We start from the raw sequence: 19,257 nt of genomic DNA, 5'->3' as shown, positions 1-19,257 counted from the left end.
ATGACGTTCCCAGGCGGTCAGCGATACGCTGCAATGCGACTGCTTCAACTTATCGCTCCATGACACCCATCAACCCGTCCTCAAGCTTCTAACAAGCGGCCGGGTGTCGATCTCATGTCCCATGATGTCGACCTGCAACAGGAAATCCTCCAGCGGACTCTGCAAGAGGTAGCGCACGATGAAGGCGAGCACGACGCTAACCCGTGCGTGATCTGTCTCGAACCCATCTCCGAAGTCGCCATCGCGGTGCCATGTCGCCATGCGAACTTTGACTTTCTGTGTTTGCTGAGCTGGCTGGAACAGCGTCGCAACTGTCCGCTATGTATGTACATCCCCTTTGATAGACACCTATCCTTATCCAGTAAATATCTGACTAGATATAGGCAAGAGTGAGATCACATCAGTGAAATACAACCTGGAGGACATCAACGGCCCCAAGATCTACCAACTCCCAGCAAGCACAAGCGACGCCACAACCACTTCCTCAACCTCACACCTACCAACACCCTCACATCATCGCCCACCCCGCCGACCCCGTCGTCCGCGCAGCCCCCGTCCCCAACAACAACAACAGTCCACCGACCCGCTCCGCCGCCGCCAACACATCTACCGACACCAACTCTATTCCCTCCGTGTCGGCTCCAACCGTCTTTCACAATACCGCGAACTGACTCCGGAGCGCTTTAATCGCGAAGAAGACCTCGTCTCCCGAGCCCGGAAATGGATCCGCCGGGAGCTGCAAGTATTCGAGTTTCTCAACCCAGAATCAGAGGACCGACAAGGCGGAGGGGTTGCGCGCCCCGGTCAGCAGAGACTCGAAAACCGGCGCGGCAATAACGCAGAGTTTCTACTCGAGTATATCATTGCTATTCTACGAACTGTGGATATTAAGGGTAGTGCTGGGCAGGCGGAGGAGCTGTTACGCGATTTTCTGGGCAGGGAGAATGCCCGGTTGTTTCTGCATGAGTTGCAGGCTTGGTTGAGGAGTCCTTATATCTCTCTTGAGGACTGGGATCGGAATGTCCAGTATGAGGATACCGTGGGTAGTGGTGGTAATGCTCATCCTTCGCGGCGGGAGCGCGAGGAGAGTAGAACTGCTACGCCAGTATATAGAGATAATAGGGGACCTCGGTTTCCTAATTCTTCTGGGCGGGTGAATAAGCCGCCGTATCATCGGAGAGGGGGCAGGTCGTCTCGGGATGCTGTGGCTCAGGCGAGACGGGTGCAATATGCCCGGGATCGGTATGTTCCCGATTGAAGCAAGGCTAGGTGTACGGACTACTATCTATGTTGTATTTGAAGTACTATAACTAGACAAATAGACAGTTGCTTCTCAATATATAGTTCAAGGGATATGGTATCTCAAGTATGAATATTATATACTTATGCTATGGTCATAGTCATTGCTCGTATCATGTCCCAAGCAGACAGCGTCACAGGGACAACATTGGGTATCCTCTCTACTTTAATCTATCCTCATCGACCATCTATCTCCTCCCAAACCGTCCCCCGTATCTCCCCTTACTTCCTCTATTCCGCAGCTTCAAAGACCGATAATTAGCATGCGCCGCCGGATTGACCTTCCTAGCACGCGGCTGAGTCTGCGTCTGCGTCTGAGCCTTCGACTTCGTCTTCTTCTTCTCCTTCTCAGTATCCTCCTGCTCCTTCTCTCGCGCCTGCGGTTTATCCGCCTCAATCGCCTCTTTCATTCTCTCCGAGAAACTCTTACTCCTTGCCGGAGGCTTAGATAATGCCTCTTCCTCTTCATCGTAGTCATAGTCGGGGTCCAAGTCCGGTTCGGACCCTGATATAGAATGGATTGAGTTGAGTTCGTCATCTGTATCGTGCGTTTCAGTCCCCGGGATATTGAGATGTTGTGTTTCGGGGACTATATCCGCCTCATTATCCTCTTCTTCTTCTTCATTGTCCGAAGCGGGTAACTGGGGCTCCGGTTTTGGTTTCGCGGTAACGGGCTTCATGCGCACTTTGCGAGTGGTTCGTTTCTGGCCCTTCTTTTTGAATGGGCGGGATTCTTCGGTAGGCGGGTATTGTTGTTGTGTCTGGCTATCTGTGATGGTTCCTGCCGCTTGTTGCTGTTGTTCGGCCTCGATTTCATGAAGTATGTCCATGTCATCTTGCATTTGCTCTTCTTCCATATCGCGGAGTCCCTGGACTAGAGCCGAGAGACCCTTTCCGACGAATTGGGGTCTCTTGCGCACGGCTATGGGGCTAAGGCCGCCGTCGTCTGCAGCATTATTGTTGGGATTGTAGCGGGTTGCTGTTGCGCGGCGGAGGAACGAAGGGGTTTCTTCGGCGTTCGGTCCGGCCTGCGATTCCGTCTGTTTTGATGCTGTGTCGTCGGTTCGAATGTATGCTGGGTACCGTGGACCTTGTTTTTCGTTCTCCATCATTGCGTAGCGCCATGTCGTTGGGGTTGCGAAGAGAGTGGAGAGCATCCATTTCTTGCCTGATGAGGCGGGGGTGCGTGCTTCTCTGGGACTATTGTCGTCTTCGTCGTCGTCCTCTTCTTCGCCTTCTTCGGCGATTGTGTCGAGCTGTTTCCTTCGTCGTGAGGGTGTCTGAACTGCTGTGTCGCGGAGACTGGCTATGCGTGTTGCGGATGGAGTGGCGGTGCTGCCGCCGGACTCGGAGAGGAGGTCGAAGAGGCCGAGGGCTTTGCCGTCGCGTTGCGGGGTTGGGCCGATGGCTGTCTTTAGGGGGGTTTGATGTGTGCTTGGGCTGAAGAGACGACGGAGGACGGATGGGGAGTCGTAGGGATCGACTTCGGAGGGGTGGGATGTTGCGACGGGGCGGGATTTGGAGGGCGTTTCGAATGCTGCGGCGCCTTTGGCGGTCTTGCGGGGAGTTGATGTGGTAAGAGATGTTGAGGGGCCGTTGGGGGATGTGTGTTTCCGTTTCTTGGGCCGTTCTTCTAGTTGGACGGGGTTTTTGTCGGTCTTGGTGGTGGTGGATGATGATGTCTCGAGGGCTTTTAGGCGGGAGTATTCTTTGTATTTTGCGGCTAGATTGTGCGATTGTGAGTTGGATGATAGATGGAAAAAGCTGGATGGAGAGTAATGTTCATACCAATTTCAGGGACCTTTTTAATATCGCTTCTTTCGGCTTTCCTCCCTCCATTGGCGTCCGCAAAAGCTCGCTCCCATTCTTTCAGTTCGGCGCGTAGATTGGCGGATTGGGTTGCCATCTCCGGAGCCATGACGGTCGCCATTATTGCATGTTGGTCGCGATAATAGATGTATAGGGAGGGATAGGTAAGAATAGACTGTCGATAAGTAGGAATGCAGTCTGTAGAGGTGGTTCAAGGGAGTGAAAGCCGTGCGTCAGGAGTAAATAGTAATGGGTAATGGAGCCCCGGCGGTTGGACCGTCGCGTGCGCGAAATCAATTAACGCGGGTAGCACCCGCGTGGAGTGACGTAGCGTGTCTGTCCAATCGCTGTCCTCAATGATAGAGTAGCACTCGCACTCTTTTGACGTCGATGCCTATAGTGGAGATCTTGAGTAGTCTGTAGTTGTCAATTCTATAGTTTGTAAAAAATGGAATGAATTTTCTGCTGGCGGCTCTGAGCCAAGATTCTGTCTCTGTATTGACATTTGTATGGAGTACGAGAAACTAGAAACTGGAAGAAAGAAACCCATTGATCATCGCTCATTAATCTATTACTTCTTAGTTGGTTCTAGTTAAATATATATATCTCGCTAGTACTAGTACTAGTACTTCAGAAAACATAAAGACTACCAGCTCGTCAACCTCCGAGCCCTATCAAATCCTCCAGGCAACTGCGTCTCAGGATGTACCACTTTGCCCTCTAGTAGCGTGTATTTGACGAGTCCCTCGCAATGTTCAGGTCTGATTCTAGCCAGCCAGATCATTTGCTGCTGCTCCTTCCGATAGATCAGAACATTTGCAGAGAACTTATGACCGCCCACATGGGAGACAAAGAAAATCCCCACACCACCGGGGCGCTCATCGTTCGCATCGCGGTAGAGTCCCAGAGGCCGTAAGTGGCGCTCCAATTCTTTCTTGATTAACGGGGCAGTAATTCCACAGCGAGCATCGCGTCGTTTGTGGGAGCAGAGCAACACCACGTAGTCGTACTCGCATGGCCGGGGGTTCAATTTGGACTCTGGATTAGCGGGGATGGCGCCATTCTGGGACAATGGCGCGTCCATAAACCGAGTGATCACTTCGTTGACATCGCTTTGTTTGACGGCATCAATAAAGGTGAACGATGGCAAGAGTAGTACTGTGGTTCCTTGGTTTGTCTCATCGTCGGTCTCTGGGGGTGTCAGGTTTGAGGCGGAGATCATGAAGCGCTAGTTGCGATTAGCAGGGACTTTCAGAGAGGACAAGTTCCGGGGTAGACATACGCCATGTTTGGAGAGATGTGCGGATTCGTCAAAGGCCTGCATTAAAGAACCCTTCTCGTTTTCGACCTTCTCGGTCCAGTCCGATTTCCCCGTTGCGACTAGGACATGAGTGTGAAATTCCTTGATATGGCCGTATAGCGGTTTGGAGGTTTCGACCTTCACTTTGGAGGGAAATTGCACAGTGCAGTCGGCGCAGTCCCTCTTACAGTCCGGACCATCTTCTGTCGGATCGACGGTCGGGAAGATGTAGCTGTCGTTGCGGATAAGGCCACCGCGCGAGAGAAGTGATCGGAACATGGCGATTGTCTCGCTAAGCACAGCGTGTGTATGTACGAGCACAAAACCAGGGATCACGAAAAAGATAGTTCAAGAGTTTAAATTTAATATGCGAAAGGTTCAATTTTGTCTCCTTCAATCTTTATATCATCTACGGCAGTAAGACTCGGAGACGGCCTTGTACGAATATCCCGAGGCCTATCCCCGATCGGAGGAGTTGGGGCCATACAAGTCTGGAGTGCCTGCCAGGCATCCCAATTCTTACCCTCTGCGCCATCGCGCATCATACGGAGTCATGGCACCTGTTCGCTCCGACCGTTGGCACTCGGTGTGCGTTAAGTACTCCGTAGTGAAGGTTAATTCTCCAATTAGAGGAGAGAAGTTGTCAGAGACGGAAATCCTTCAGCCCACTTCAGGGTCCCGTTTGCCCTGCGTTTCACAAGATTAGCGATGGCTGTGAAAACTGAAAAGATGGAAGCATCACACGAAGCACATGGCAGATGGTTTCCGATCTCCACTGTTGCTGTCTTCGACAATTTCTTTTCTGCCTAAGCTATTGACAAGACCTTGACAATTTTTAAGGACTATCTACATTGATCTTCTATGGAGCTCAAGTACAGTTCGGTGAACCCGCTGGTGGCAATCACACCCGGGGGTGTTTTACTCTCCCACATCGGGCCATTCCCCATCAAGCCTTGTTAAGCTTATAGTAAGTTAAGAATAAATCCAAATAAGAAGAAAAGTGCGCTGGAACCCTTGGAACCCCTGCCACTAGACTGAGACAGGCAAGAACCCTGAGACCCTCTCAATCTCATAGTTAATTCTTAGTTAACTACTTAGTTGATCTGGCTGCTGTGGTGACTCGGATGACTAACGCGATGGAGTCCAACGAGGCGCAGTGACTGGTTGTCGGAACCAGTCTGAGTTCGAGAGTTTGTCTGACTGTCTTACTTCGGTCAGGGGGAAGGAAGAAGAGAGTTTTTTTTCTCTCTTCTCATTAATTTTCTTCCCGTCCGATGAATCCCCGCTTAGGGAGTGGCTGCAACCTCAGCAGTCATAATCCGTCAGTGCCCACGATTCACTGCCGACACAACAAGACAATTGGATAAGGTTAACACTTAACAGATAACAAGACAGGGGATTTGATCTCTGCCTAAATCTTCCCAAGAACCACCACACGGCTCAGTCGGAGATCGTTAACCTTTCAGGGAAGGTCTGAAACCCATCCGGGAGAAGCTGCCCGTTTTGGGGAAAAGGGCCGGTGGGCCAAACACGTAAGCCCAGCAACTTCGCTTCTTCTCTTACTTATCTGAACTGCCGCGGCCGACCGACCGACCCCGACCGAGAGTGAGACAGAGAGTCCAGAGTAAGTGAGCGACTGACACTGACTGAGTGAGCTTTGTTGGGCGTCCCTCCGAGGACACACAAGATTGCCCTCTCTCCCCCCCGAAACAAAAAAACAAAAAGAACAATACACAAAGACAATCACTGAGAGAGGGGCCCAACTAACTCTTTCTTCGCAAGTCACTCCCTTCTCCAGCAGTTTTCTCCGATGAAAAAAAGAAAAAGTATCCCTTCCGTTCAGTATGGCCGACTTTCACCAGCAGCAGCCTTTGGGGGCCGCTGTTGCTGCTCCTCCCGACCATGAACCCCCGCCCGAGCAGCAACGGGTGAGGAAACGTCGCAGGCGCACCATGGCATGTATGCAGTGTCGCAGCAGAAAACTCCGCTGCGATCGTGAGTATCCCGTATGCAGTCGCTGTCAGAAGAGCAAGACGCCGAATAAATGCACTTATGAGGATGGCTTCCTCTGGCAGCAACCCAATACAGTTGCCTCGCCCGTTTTCTCCGAGCGAGGTCCCACAACCACGGTGCAAATGCCCCAGGCTGATCGGGCGACTGCCCACCCTACCCCGGACTCGGGGATAAGCAGTCTGGCCTCTCGGTGTCATCCCTCGCATCCCGTCGAGGAAAAACGCGATAAATTTCTGGAAACCGTCTTGGGTGCCCCCAAGGCCGCCGTCAACCAGGAGCCGTATGTCAACACCGAGCTGCTCCAGCGCCCCCGCCACCCGCCCGAATCCCATCATCATTCCAACAACTCTCAACCCTACCCCGACGATAACGATGAGACTCCTACATCGCCGTCGCAGCAACTGGACGTCTCCCCTCGGATCATGATGCGAGGTAAAGAGACCAAAACCCGTTTCAATGGGTCGGGCATTTTTGCCAACCTTATCGCGCAGGTAATTCTTCCCTTGCTTCCTTCATCTTTGCCAGCTCGGTATCTATGAGGGGGCCCCTAATTTTGACTCTTAATTGGCCGGATGTTAATGTCTCTGTAGTTCCCTGACCTCAGGTCCTTTGCGGAGGAGATCCGTCAAGCCAGTCCGCATCTGTCAGCGTTGCGGCCCGACTTGATGAGAGTAAGGAAAGGGGTCTGGAAGAAAAAGCCTCTGAATACGCCATTTCCCACACCCACAACAAGTTCCTTGATTCCAATGCTCCCATCACGTGCAGTGGTGGACGAGCTGGTCACCTTGTACTGCACCTACATCGAATCCACCCACCGGATCCTTCACATCCCATCATTCCTCAATGAATTGGAAACGTTCTGGGCGCAGCGCGAATCGCCAGATATGGTCTCGCCGATCTTTGTGGTGCAGCTTCTCCTAGTGCTTTCTTGTGCATGGAACCTCGCCGATTTCCAGACGCTGCAGATGAAGAGCGAGGGGCATCTGCAATGTTATACGGCCGTCGAGTGGGTCCTGCATGCCGAGAAGTGGATGGAGAACGCGCATATCAAGCGCCCGGAGTTGACCAGTCTCCGCCTGAATACCTTGCTGATCATCGCCCTCAACATCCATGGCATGAAACGCAGCCAAGCTTGGCTTGCGACGGGAACGCTAGTCAAGCAAGCCATGATGGCCGGATATCATCGGGATCCGACCCGGTATAGCAGGATCTCCGTCTTCAATATGGAAATGCGCCGACGGATATGGACCACGATCGTTGAAATCGATCTACAGGTATCTCTCGAACGAGGCATGCCACCGTCAATCCAGGAAGCTGATTACGACACGGCCCCGGCACTCAACATTAATGACGACGAGATCCACGAGGACAGCACAGAGCTTCCGACGGCAAAGCCGTTGGATGTCATGACGGATTGCTCCTTCCAAGCGGTCCTCGTACAATCCCTTCCGCTGCGGCTCAAGGCCTGCGCGTTAATGCACTCCCCACGAATTAGCTGCCGATACGAAGATATCCTGCACTTTGACTTTGAATTGAACCGACACCTTTCCAAGATCCCGACCTGGCCGACTTCAGACGTGGACAACTTTCAAACCGCGCACCGCGGAATCCTTATCCGAGCAATGCTGGAAAACAAAATCGGACACACTCTCCTATCCATACACACACCTTTCGCCATCGAGGCGCCAAAAGACTCCCTCTTTACACCGTCCGCTCGGGCTCGCTTAGAAGTAGCGTCGATGATTCTATCCACGCAACGGCGCTTACGCGAAACCTCGCAACGGCTGTCTCTCTGCAATATGGGTGACTGGACCATGCAGGCGTACTGCACTATCTGCGAGCTTCTACATCAGGGGCAAATCACTAACGGTGAGTCTCGCCATTCCTATGCGTTTGCACCCGATGGCTAATATACAGCAGGCGCCTCCACTTTCCTAACCCGCACCCTCCCTGGACTCCCTGAATCTCTGATATCCCTGGTGGAGGTGGTCCTGACGTGTCTCGAATCCCGCCTTCTCCTTGTGGTCAAGGGAGCTAAGGAATATTTCTTCATGTCGACCATTGTCGCATTGGTCAAAGTAGGTCTCTGGCCGAGCCAGGCGCAGATCTACAAGCAGGAGGTTGTGGAGCGAGTCATACTTTTTGCGCAGACCCTGTTTACACGACACGCCAATTGCGCCCATCTAGGCGAATGGGGATTGGGCAACTTTAAAACCAACCAAGTGAGTGTTCCTGTCTTCTTTACATTCCAAGCAAATGAAGTCTGTACTGACCTGGTTGTGATAGGTTCCCAGCTTGAATGCAAACCCTGGACTGGCACCCCCGTTTGTCCCTGACGTGAGCATGGGGCAAACTCCCCAATTTGGCATGATGGTAAGTCCATCCCTTTTTCTGTATCTTTGTCACAGGAGCAATGGCCTAACAAGACACGACAGCCACCGGGAGGAGATTTAGATCCATTCCTCGACGCCTTCGACTGGGGCGACCTAACCGGATTCACGTTGCAGCAATGATGTAAAAATTCCTCTATATTATCATGACGACTGTATGTAACTGTACCAACACCTCCGTGTACGCCCATTCCCCGGATTACTGTAATATGTATTATCTTTCTGTATGAACACAATATCTCTATCTGCAGATACGATCGTGATCTCTCACCGATCATCTATGACCATGACGCCACACAATAACTGCGCAGCGATTAGACACAACCAGGATGGCGATCATTGGACACATTCACTTTGTAATTATCGATGTCAACAATAAGTCATTGTACACAACAGCCGAACCGTCATTCGTCTACACGACAGGGAAAGTGGACCGAGGGATCGACAGCCCCGACCGCGATGTTGATCGGATGATATCAGAACTGGTAAGGATTTTGCCATTGCTGGGCCACAGAGTGCGGTTCCTGGTGGGATATTTGATTGAGGAGCAAGTGAAGAAGTGAAATCTACAGTCATACTTCGGACATGGCATGAGGGCGTTTGATAACAAGCAGGGATGCTAAAAGTATTCTATTGTCGGCCTAATTGATTGTATTGGTCGCTGCCATGAGGAGCCCAACTCATCAATTGGTTGATGGATTTTTTGACACCTGGCAAAAGAAATTGTAGGGTAGAAGAAATTGTCGAGTAGAGATGTAAGGAGTGCGAAGAGAGTTACCACTGTAGAATTGACTTCAGGCAGTGCTGCGATCCGACCATCAAACCCCGGTAGAGCGATAAACTCTTCAACCCCGAAACCACGAACATGCACACTTACTCCCTTTCCACCAAACACAGGGCTGAAGATGATCTACAGGAGACTCTGCCCTTCTATTTCCGTTCGAAGAGTCTGCTTCCATCCGATGGTTCTCTGTGGCTTTGCATCGGATTTCCCTCAATGCTGTTTTCTACCGAGCAAGAGGCTGAGCGTGGGGGCTAATTGCTTAGCATGATCAACAAACACTACAGTAGTAGACTACTTAGCGCTCTAGCTTACCGATTAACATAATTTGGTTCCCCTTACAGTGAACTAAGGTGAACTATTTTACTTCTATGAATCGCTGTCGCTATCACCGAGGTAGTAGTAAACTCTGTGTGTGGCTGATACTCTGTAGAAATACCCCACTCTGTATAGGGAATACAGGCTGACAGCACAGGATGCAGCGGGTTTCTCAACGCCTCTCCCGCGGGGCCATTTCTCGAATGTGGCAGGCAGGATTATGCAGTTTGATGCGTTGTGGGGGACAATTGACTCTTCCTACACTGATATCACTGATATCATGACAAGAGCTGTCGCCTTGCTAGACAATGACTTCAGGCAGGATGGATGTAACATGCCACAATATAATCATCCCATCCAAGTAGATCCACCCACATCACTGATCCCATGTGAAAAAGATCCATGAGCAGAAGCAGAATTTTCTAGCGTCCTGCAGTCAGGGTTCAATACGAGACACTGAGAAGAAAGACTATGTTTTAGGCAGGCATATTACCTTAGCGGCTGTGGTATCCTCCGTTCGATCTATACGGTATTGACTGTATGAAGACCGTCTCAATGCACTGAATGCAGGGTCGTGACCAGCCGTGGGTGATCTGGATCTGCAGGGTTTTGACCAACCCGGGCTGTTGATTGGCTATATAATAGACATCGGGCGGGTACAGGTAATACAGCCGGTGAGAGCGGTAATGGTATTCCGTGTAACGGGTTGGGGTGAAGGTTAAAGCGAAAGCTTGACTGGGCCTATTCTTGGAACGATTGCCGTCATGAGCGAATCTAGATTTCTCGCCAACTTTGTCGCTGGTGACGTGCTTCGTTGCTATCCCATCCGCTCTTCCATCTATTACCACTAGTTATCTCGCCTTATTTGATAGGGACTCTCGCCATGATGGTTGTTCACTTGCAAACGGATTTCAGGCATCTAATCTTACTCCCACAGCCTCGTGGGCCGAATCTTAGCGGGCTATTCTGTGCGTCTGCGCTGTCATACAGCTAAGCCTTGTTGGCCCCGTTAGTCCCTTGACTAGCTTCAGTTCCCGGTCTTTCTCACTACCAATCATGCCGCCCACGGCACGCTGCCTGGTCTAGCTCTGCGTCCCTATCTGCCTTGTCCTCCAATTCCAACACCCTCATCCTCAATGGGGCCGGTTCGCTCCGGCCCCATTCCCCTGGATCCTTGTCACTGATATATCCCGATCAGATCCCCTCTTGCTGGACGCTGGCCCATCGTTTCAGTCATTCATGTCAGTTCTGCTATACTAGCACTACTCTTTCCCGTGAACTTTTGAGGACTATTCTCCTCGCGCCACTCCTTTTCTGCAGATATTTTGATTTCAGCATCCATGAAGAGCATCACAATGCTGCCTTCCCTGCTTTCCGTTTTATTCTTCCTGCTCTATGCAGTGAACGCTGTTCCACTGGCGCCCCGGGCGAGTGCACTCGCCGGGATCGACACCAAGTCCTTCTCTAAGACCAAAGATTATCCCCTTCCCAACCTGGGCAACATCGTTGCTCATGACCCTAATGTCATTCAGCATGATGGCTATTTCTACTTGTACAAAGGTGGTGTGCACATTCCGATTCACAGAGCCCGCTCCCTCAGTGGGCCTTGGGAACAGGTCGGGACCGTCCTGGACGACTCCAGCGTGATTCCAAAACAGAACCGCTCTCGTCCTTGGGCCCCTACGACCATTCAGCACGACAACCGCTTCTACTGCTTCTACGCGATCAGCGAGAACGGCAGCCGCGACAGCGCCATTGGAGTCGCCTCTTCGGATACTCCCGTCGGTGGAAACTGGACGGACCATGGCGCTGTCGTCAACACCGGCAAGGGAGACCTGTCGGACATCTATCCTTACTCGGTATCCAATGCGATTGACGGCGCATTCATCACCGATCAAGAGACCGGACAGTCTCACCTGCTTTACGGAAGCTATTGGCATGGCATTTTCTCGGTGCCATTGGCCGATGATCTCCTTTCCGTCAAAACCCCGAAGACCCCGAACGCGACCAACCTGGCCTACATCCCCGATGCCAAGTCCAAGCCTATCGAGGGCTCTTTCATGACTTACAAGGCGCCTTACTACTACCTGTGGTTCAGTCACGGCAAATGTTGTCACTTTGATATTCACGCTTTTCCGCCCATGGGAGACGAGTACGTGCACATGATCTTCTATTCGAGAACTTGGTAGCTAACATTTACAACAGGTACAACATCCGGGTCGGCAGATCTAAGAGTGCGACAGGTCCTTTCGTGGACAAGGATGGCCATGATACCCTCAAGGGAGGCGGTACCATCGTCTACGGCTCCAACCATGGAATTGTCTATGCCCCGGGTGGTGTGGGCGTGTTGATCAACAACGGCAGCGAAGCCGATGTCTTATATTACCATTATCGTACGTTTACAGTCCACTGTTGTTGGGAAGTCAGCTAACAGAGCTTGCAGTCAACACTACATCTGGTTTCGCACAGGGCGTGAGTCTAGCCTTAACTATCCATTGACAAGATGATACTAACGCAATACAGGACGCGCACTTGGGATGGAACTATCTGCACTATGTAAATGGATGGCCAGTGGCTGTCGAGGGGTATGTTAATGCCAGCGGCAAATAACGCTCAGGCACTAAAGGTGGAAACTTCAGTAAATCTAGCATAAACGCTACATCAAACGAAAGCAGTGGTCGGATTCTTCAACCGAACCACTCGCTCAATTCATTAGCGCTTCTGTGTATGTGCTGTCTAATCTTGCTGATACTCCCTACCCACTATACTGGCAACAAGCTCATTGTTCTATTCGTTGCGCTAGTCATTGGTGCATTCCTTTGGCTCTACAGTTGAATCTGCGCCTCTTCTAGCGTCCACCGATGTCCGCCAAGTCGTCTCGCACTGCCTGTTCCTGGCCAAATGGGGCCAAATCTCAGGGTCCGATCCTGCAGGAACCAACATGGGGCCAACACATTGCTCGATTGGTATATCTGAAACCAACAAGTTGGTTTGAACTCCTCGATGGAGCAACTAAACTGCACAGACATGATCTATCCCCACCACAGATCCAGCAGGATTACGGGTCCCATCCACCATCCACATTCAGGGCCGTGCCCGTGGTATACGACGAGGCATCACTGAGCAAGAACAGCACCGAATGGGCGACTTCGTCAGGCGTTCCCACGCGCGGCATCACCGTCGGCGTGGGTGTGAACCCTCCTTGAATGGCCGTGGCCCTGTCCAACAACGGCGTCTGAATCGACCCACTACACAAACCACCGTCAGCGCCACCAACAAGCCCCCAAACCAAGTAACCGGAACGAAATGAAGAAAGAGGGAAGGGGGCAACACTCACGGCGCAACAGAATTAACCCTAATTTCCGGCCCCACCTCCTTAGCCACACTCCTCGTCAACCCAACCACCCCATGCTTAGTCGCCGAATACGCAGCATGCAACGCAAAGCCCCTAAGACCCTGAATACTCGCCGCATTAACAATACTCCCCGTCTTACTCGTCCCCTGAATAGCCCTTATCTGCGCCCGCATGCAATACATCACCCCGGACAAATTCACCCTCAACAACATATCCCACTCTGCATCATCCTGCTCCAACAACGAGCCCGTGCCATGCTTACTCCCAATCATGCCCGCCATGTTTGCCGCGCCGTCGAGCCGGCCAAAATGACGAACCGTGGCATCGATCCAGTCTTCCACAGACGAGCAGGATCCAACATCAACGACTCTGGTGAGAACGTTCTCATCGGTGGCGTTGGGGAGCTGGGCCCGTGCGTGCTGCAGCGCGGATTCGGATATATCCGCAAGAGAGAGACGAGCTCCTTGGGCGTGGAGTTGACGTGCCACGGCGAGGCCAATGCCTGAGAGGCCGGTTATGGTATAGACTTTGTCTGTGAATGATGATGATGATGACATGATGCTATTATGATTTGTTGTTGGTATGATTGTGTCGATATGTTTTTTCTTATATGATTTCTGTTGATATGATCTTGATTTTGTTGATATTATGAGGATATATACGGTTTGTTTCCAGTTATGTATTGATGCACTCTGAGAGTTATAGTTCTTACCCCGCACCGGAATCCGGAGCGAAGAAGAGGGGGTTATATACCCGTTTCGGAGTTACAGACTCGGGAATACTCCGACAAGAGATGGATGAACACATGATAGAACTAGAATTAGAATATATTGTTAAAGCATGGGCCAGTCCCTAGTTATTGCCACAAATCAGCATTGCCAAACCGGCTAAATCGGATAAACGCGAACCGAGAGGGTAGTTAACATTCGGAGATAAAACTAGACTAAGCAATGAAGTAGGTCGTAGTGCATATTTAGTACCTCGTTACCTGTGATCATACTTTGCTACAATTAGTAGGCTTAGAAGTCTACCCAAATTATATCCCATCGACTTATCCAGTACGGCGGCAGCAGCAGCAGCAGCAGCAGCAGCAGCCTCTATGTGATAAGAAATCAAATCCATCACCGTGAAACTCCGCATCGATCATATATGCATCTGCTCCTCACACCATCTTGTCATTCTAGCCTGCTTCGTCTTGACTAGAACTCTATGCTAATCTTAACTAATTGTGTCAGCAATCTCTTGAATTAGTACATATCCGGGCGGTACATCTATTCAACTAGCTGCTATGAATGTGAAGCCGAATTCAACCACGGATCCTCTAGTAGCGCCCTCGCTGAGTTCCTCCTCTCAGGTTCCCCTTGCAACATCGATCGTATGAACTGGAGGAATAATTCCTGATTCTTCCCGGTGAGATTGTAATCTAATCTATCTATGTATCTATCTATCCATCCATCCATCCATCTATCTATCTATCATGCTAGGTGCATCCACCAATGCATATGTCTCTACACGAGCTGCGAATGCTTTCCAGCTCCCGAAGACTGGGCGAGTTTCTACTTAAAGAAACCTTGAAATGTATCCTCCGGGCACTTGACTTTCTTCATAGGAAAGCGAACATTGTTCATACCGGTATATTCCCTCATTTCCAGCAAATCACAAAACAATCGTTGCTAAAATAGTGTGAGAATATAGATATCAAACCCTCAAACATCATGCTTGGCATTGACGATGAGTCGATTCTAACAGACTTTGAGAGAGCCGAGCAGCAAACCCCAACCCCCCAGAGAATTTTAGACAGCACCCGTTCAATCTACACTTCTCGAAAACTGCGCCTACCCAAAGACATGCTCTGGGGCCAGCCCGTACTCTGTGACCTCGGACAGTCGAGAATCAGGACCCACAATCAACATTGCACTAGTGAAATACCGGAAGGGTCTTGTAATGTTTTGTATTCCTTTTTGATGGACCCTTTCTTCCCTATGAAATTTATGTAAACTCGGTGGACTGGCGGAATGAATGCTTTCACCCGTTTTCCTTCTTTTCTTCTCGCGCTACAAGCTTCGCAATCCGATTCTCACACCCAGAAATTCCAGTCCAGAATGTCACAGCGGATGTCAGAAGTATCCTGGCCGGCGGGAATTCCACAAATCCGCCTGCATCTGACAGATTTGGGCCCGGAAGAGCTCGCGGAAGAGGCCAAGGGATGGTTGCTATTCGTACGGGTAGAGGGGATTCTGCGGAAGCACACATTCCTATCATGATATGTCGCACTGACGGTTTCCAATCACTTTTTCGCCGGCTGCAGGAAGAATCCCACCCGACGTCAAATACCGAAGATGGGCTTCGCCAACGACGAGCCCTAATCGAGAAATGGGCTACCGCAAGCCAGGAGTTCCGCGAGGTCCGTATAACCCCAGAAGTCTCCAGATTCTTCCTCTTGTCATCCTCTTATCTGTCCCTCTCTTGCCTTCTTCATCTTCAGCATGAATCAGCATGAGTGGAAAAAGAGGAAGAAGAAGATTGAAGGGTAACACTGCCGCAGTCCTACCACAGTCGTTCCGCAGGATATACTACCTCGGCTGTCGACTACCCGGCCCAGGTACTCTCGCAGCTCACCCCGAGACCCAACAAACGCTTCTTGTGTTTGGCCCCAATAAACCGGGAGACCCATCCGCGCAGCTACATCCACCTCGTGAAGTTTCTTATTCTGTTATACGTCCACCAAGATGAATGGAGCAGGCGGCACCCCTTCGACCTGCGTGGGGCGGGCGACGCCCCCCGCTGCCACATTCCAGAGCTGCTTGGCTGCCCTCCGGCGGCCACAGCCACCACCACCCTCAGCGAGGTCCTCCCGGCGCTGTATCTCGCCCCGGCGGATTACCGCGCTATCTCCATGACCCGCCAGGGCACGGTGGTATTCGCCGACGGGCCGGACCTCACGTGGTTCGTCATCGATGCGCCGGGGCTGGCCACGGGGCGCCTCACCCTGGTGGAGTATGGCTCCAATGGCGACGTCCGCGTCTCGACCCTCCGTCGACCCTGGAATATGGGGCAAACCATGACCTTCGAGCAGGTCCTGGGGAAGGACCTGGACGAGATTGCCGAGTCGGGGATCGGGGGCCCGCCGCAGTATAATGAACCGTACGTTCCTTCTTTCCCAAACATTGCTGCTGACTTCTCGTCTTCTGATGAGACCTTGCTTGATTAATGAGATCGATATAGCTTGGACATGAACCTTCCCATCCTCGAGCTCTTGGAGTCAACCCGACTGAACAACAAGTTCCTCTTCCCGGGTTACGGATGTCGGGACCTCTGCGTCCGCATTATCGAGCAGAGTGCACCTGGATATCTGGAGCTGGAGGCTCAAGGGCGGGAGGTGGAATTCGAGCTGGATGATCTGCTAGTCGTTGATCCATAAAAAGTTACCAGGTTGCCAAATATAGACTCCTGCATGAAATAGTGCCTTATATTTACAGTTAATTAAAAAGAAGATCTATGAATATCTAATCGACCTTAAGATCTAAATTTGTATTGGGCATGTAGCTCCCTATTATAAGCCTGTAGACAGTGTAGAAATCTTCCTACTACTCCATACTTCAGCGTAGATATCCATATGGAAAGTAGCACTAGGAGTATCCATGATACTCAACACTAATTCTATATTCCATCACTTGATGATACTACTAACTCAATTGATGAAGTCTTCATCATCAGCTTAGGGTAATGGCACTCTTTCACCTTCACTAATATTGACTTCATCATTACTCTACCAGTGAACCCATATCGACTGTCTGTAAATCCAGACAGAGCTCCAAGTTTCTACGGACCTCCTCTCCTTCCAGCATCCCTGTTATTGTGCAAGGACCGGCTTTCAGCCCGGGAGCACGCTCTGGTGGAAGAAACAAATACTTCAAGAGTTCGGCTAGTATTGACATTGCGCTAGATCAACGATAGTAAGAGAAGAATTGGTATAAACTTAGACTGGAAGAGCAGATAAGGCGAAGACCATGATGGAATTGAGCAGAAAAGTCTTCGTGTTCGATAAGGCTAAACACCGGGTTGAGCCAGTCCATCCACATCCAATTTTCGCAAGCAACAGTGATATTGTTATTTAAAAAGACATAGAAATGAGAGAATTAAACTGCAATCTCTCAAGAAAAGCACGCTTGAAGATACCCTTCCACAAGTGTAACTACCGTAAGATAAAAGCCGGATTCAATGTTAGACCTGAACACACGTCCCCCAGACGCGCAGACATTGAGATCCAATAGAAATATGCTCCGTATCATGCTGGCTGCCCATACCCCGACACCGAAGATCCAGGTAAATAGAGAGAGATTGCTCAGTAAAACAGCCGTAGAGAAGAATGCAATAGTAATGACAGCAGCCAGCGCAAGGAACATTCGGACACGCTTTCCCAGGAACACCGCAAGCGACTGGACTCCGCATTTCGCATCGTCGAGCATATCTTGAACGGCGTAGGCGGTGTCAAGAAAGATAATCCAGCAGGCGGTTGCCCCAAACAGAGCTAGAACCGACCCGTTGAACTCGAGAATCCCCCGAACAGAGACATACCCCGGCATAACACCACTGGCAACAGAGAGACCGACCACGAGCTGAGGGAAGGGCATGACCCGCTTCATAAAGGGATAGATCAAGCCCAGTAGCCACGCAGGTGTGGTACACAGAGTCGCCTGTGGTCCTAGTGTATACCAGGTAGTCCCCAGGGTGAGAAGTATCCAACAGAGAAAGAAGAAAGTGGCCTCTTTGACGGAGATGAGCCCGGATGGTAGCGGCCTGCCTTTGCATCGTTCAACTTGTCTGTCATATTCGACATCACAGATGTCACTGGTCGCTTTGGTTAGTAGCTATTTACATAGAACAATTCGAGGGAGAGGTATGCTATGCTCACTTCCATGTACAAAATGCGGCATGAGAGACCGTTGCACTTGCCCAGATGCCAAACAGAACCCAGGCAAATGACCATCCATCCGTCCTGCCTGCCTTTGCACCAATACTCGCTCCCCACACGGCTGGAATTACCGACAGCCAGGTTTCGCGAGTATGGAGGCGACCCATCTCCCAAATAGCGCGGAAGCGCTTGTGTGTGCAGTCATCCAACATATCGGTCTCTGGTATCAGTTTTCCCGCGACATCCATGATGTTGATTTTCACGTCAAGTCACGCACAGCGAAAGAACACACTTAGTATTCGATGAGACGCGGTTGTTTTTGAATGAAGACCAATTTCACTCATGACTCTTAAATTTGATTTCAAAGTTAATAAAATAGGATTGGGGGTATTAGTACTGGTGTGGGGTTTTTCTTTTGCCCGAGTAGATACTCCGGCAGATCATCCATGCCTTGCTCATGCCTGCATCGAGCACATTCTACATATTAGTAAATCTTGATATCCAAAAAGGCTCGACTTGTCACTTAGAGCCCCGCAGTGCACGTTTTCGGATCAGTGGATATTCAATCATTCGCTGTGACCCTTCTTCGTTACAATAACCGCCCTTGGGTGCAGATTTCGAAGCCATAAAATGTTACCAATTGCTTATGCTTACGGAAATTCATTTTCCTCTGTTGGCCAAATCTCATGAGGCGATGCTGCGATGCTGCGAATAATCTTGAAAATAAGCCTGTGACTTTTAACTCAACCACGGGTTGGTTTCCATGAAGAAGAAGACGCCCATTACAGCTGTGGCTGCAGATCCGACGGGTCTGAAAGCCATGTCAGATAAAGAACATGAGGGGAGTGACATATTGCTTTTTCTTGTCTCTGCAATGTGATCATGCATTTGCACACCAATTCGCCCCGCCAGAAAAAGAAATCAATAATCCCCCTCCCTTTCATCCCACACCTACCACGACCAACAACCTGCAACCAGCATTCCAAACCCTGATCAACAAGTGATCCCGCTCTCACCCTATTTCGTTTGCATTCGTATCATAGCCACGTTATGCTTGCCCAGCGAGCCTCATCTGAA

The 19,257-nt window shown here is 50.7% G+C and overlaps 8 protein-coding genes across 8 annotated transcripts; 4 read left to right on the top strand and 4 right to left on the bottom strand.

Moving 5' to 3' along the window:
• Positions 1–39: 39 nt before the first annotated feature.
• Positions 40–1,351, top strand: BDQ94DRAFT_21370 (RING finger domain protein). Its single transcript, XM_026775245.1, has 2 exons — positions 40–322; positions 384–1,351. The coding sequence occupies exons 1-2, from the start codon at positions 115–117 to the stop codon at positions 1,256–1,258; spliced, it is 1,083 nt and encodes a 360-aa protein (XP_026627635.1). The 5' UTR covers positions 40–114; the 3' UTR covers positions 1,259–1,351.
• A 136-nt stretch (positions 1,352–1,487) lies between these two features.
• Positions 1,488–3,217, bottom strand: sld2 (the record flags this gene model as incomplete). Its single annotated transcript, XM_026771315.1, has 2 exons — positions 1,488–3,022; positions 3,088–3,217. 2 exons carry the CDS (start codon positions 3,215–3,217, stop codon positions 1,488–1,490), a joined length of 1,665 nt encoding a protein of 554 aa, XP_026627634.1.
• A 438-nt stretch (positions 3,218–3,655) lies between these two features.
• On the bottom strand, positions 3,656–4,753 carry BDQ94DRAFT_141841 (sucrase/ferredoxin-like domain-containing protein). Its single transcript, XM_026765904.1, has 2 exons — positions 4,391–4,753; positions 3,656–4,336 (listed from the first exon to the last, which is right to left on the bottom strand). Exons 1-2 carry the CDS (start codon positions 4,685–4,687, stop codon positions 3,755–3,757), a joined length of 879 nt encoding a protein of 292 aa, XP_026627633.1. The 5' UTR covers positions 4,688–4,753; the 3' UTR covers positions 3,656–3,754.
• A 988-nt stretch (positions 4,754–5,741) lies between these two features.
• On the top strand, positions 5,742–9,037 carry BDQ94DRAFT_21357 (putative C6 transcription factor). Its single transcript, XM_026775244.1, has 5 exons — positions 5,742–6,912; positions 7,012–8,290; positions 8,342–8,643; positions 8,708–8,794; positions 8,857–9,037. Exons 1-5 carry the CDS (start codon positions 6,253–6,255, stop codon positions 8,932–8,934), a joined length of 2,406 nt encoding a protein of 801 aa, XP_026627632.1. The 5' UTR covers positions 5,742–6,252; the 3' UTR covers positions 8,935–9,037.
• A 2,040-nt stretch (positions 9,038–11,077) lies between these two features.
• On the top strand, positions 11,078–12,646 carry BDQ94DRAFT_21338 (endo 1,5-alpha-arabinase). The gene is made up of 4 exons (XM_026775243.1): positions 11,078–12,062; positions 12,116–12,303; positions 12,354–12,382; positions 12,434–12,646. The coding sequence occupies exons 1-4, from the start codon at positions 11,251–11,253 to the stop codon at positions 12,518–12,520; spliced, it is 1,116 nt and encodes a 371-aa protein (XP_026627631.1). The 5' UTR covers positions 11,078–11,250; the 3' UTR covers positions 12,521–12,646.
• A 322-nt stretch (positions 12,647–12,968) lies between these two features.
• Positions 12,969–13,822, bottom strand: BDQ94DRAFT_169522 (SDR family NAD(P)-dependent oxidoreductase; the record flags this gene model as incomplete). Its single annotated transcript, XM_026771314.1, has 2 exons — positions 12,969–13,158; positions 13,248–13,822. The coding sequence occupies 2 exons, from the start codon at positions 13,820–13,822 to the stop codon at positions 12,969–12,971; spliced, it is 765 nt and encodes a 254-aa protein (XP_026627630.1).
• Positions 13,823–15,367: 1,545 nt separating this feature from the next.
• Positions 15,368–16,686, top strand: BDQ94DRAFT_169521 (uncharacterized protein; the record flags this gene model as incomplete). Its single annotated transcript, XM_026771313.1, has 4 exons — positions 15,368–15,484; positions 15,574–15,669; positions 15,811–16,409; positions 16,491–16,686. The coding sequence occupies 4 exons, from the start codon at positions 15,368–15,370 to the stop codon at positions 16,684–16,686; spliced, it is 1,008 nt and encodes a 335-aa protein (XP_026627629.1).
• A 733-nt stretch (positions 16,687–17,419) lies between these two features.
• Positions 17,420–18,428, bottom strand: BDQ94DRAFT_169520 (4-hydroxybenzoate octaprenyltransferase; the record flags this gene model as incomplete). Its single annotated transcript, XM_026771312.1, has 2 exons — positions 17,420–18,116; positions 18,181–18,428. 2 exons carry the CDS (start codon positions 18,426–18,428, stop codon positions 17,420–17,422), a joined length of 945 nt encoding a protein of 314 aa, XP_026627628.1.
• Positions 18,429–19,257: the final 829 nt, after the last annotated feature.

This window comes from Aspergillus welwitschiae, assembly GCF_003344945.1.
Source record: "Aspergillus welwitschiae strain CBS 139.54b unplaced genomic scaffold BDQ94scaffold_12, whole genome shotgun sequence".
Classification (NCBI taxonomy): domain Eukaryota; kingdom Fungi; phylum Ascomycota; class Eurotiomycetes; order Eurotiales; family Aspergillaceae; genus Aspergillus; species Aspergillus welwitschiae.
The sequence above is the reverse complement of the archived record's forward strand: the minus strand, read 5'-3'. Positions and strand labels throughout refer to the sequence as shown.

Excerpts from the sequence above, each read along its gene's own strand:
- BDQ94DRAFT_21370 (XM_026775245.1), top strand. The coding sequence starts at position 115 with ATGTCCCATGATGTCGACCTGCAACAGGAAATCCTCCAGCGGACTCTG. Across the intron at positions 323-383 it reads GCGTCGCAACTGTCCGCTAT|GCAAGAGTGAGATCACATCA; the intron begins GTATGTACATCC and ends GACTAGATATAG.
- BDQ94DRAFT_141841 (XM_026765904.1), bottom strand. The coding sequence starts at position 4,687 with ATGTTCCGATCACTTCTCTCGCGCGGTGGCCTTATCCGCAACGACAGC. Across the intron at positions 4,337-4,390 it reads CACATCTCTCCAAACATGGC|CGCTTCATGATCTCCGCCTC; the intron begins GTATGTCTACCC and ends AATCGCAACTAG.
- BDQ94DRAFT_21357 (XM_026775244.1), top strand. The coding sequence starts at position 6,253 with ATGGCCGACTTTCACCAGCAGCAGCCTTTGGGGGCCGCTGTTGCTGCT. Across the intron at positions 6,913-7,011 it reads TTGCCAACCTTATCGCGCAG|TTCCCTGACCTCAGGTCCTT; the intron begins GTAATTCTTCCC and ends ATGTCTCTGTAG. Across the intron at positions 8,291-8,341 it reads TCAGGGGCAAATCACTAACG|GCGCCTCCACTTTCCTAACC; the intron begins GTGAGTCTCGCC and ends AATATACAGCAG.
- BDQ94DRAFT_21338 (XM_026775243.1), top strand. The coding sequence starts at position 11,251 with ATGAAGAGCATCACAATGCTGCCTTCCCTGCTTTCCGTTTTATTCTTC. Across the intron at positions 12,063-12,115 it reads TTTCCGCCCATGGGAGACGA|GTACAACATCCGGGTCGGCA; the intron begins GTACGTGCACAT and ends CATTTACAACAG. Across the intron at positions 12,383-12,433 it reads CATCTGGTTTCGCACAGGGC|GACGCGCACTTGGGATGGAA; the intron begins GTGAGTCTAGCC and ends AACGCAATACAG.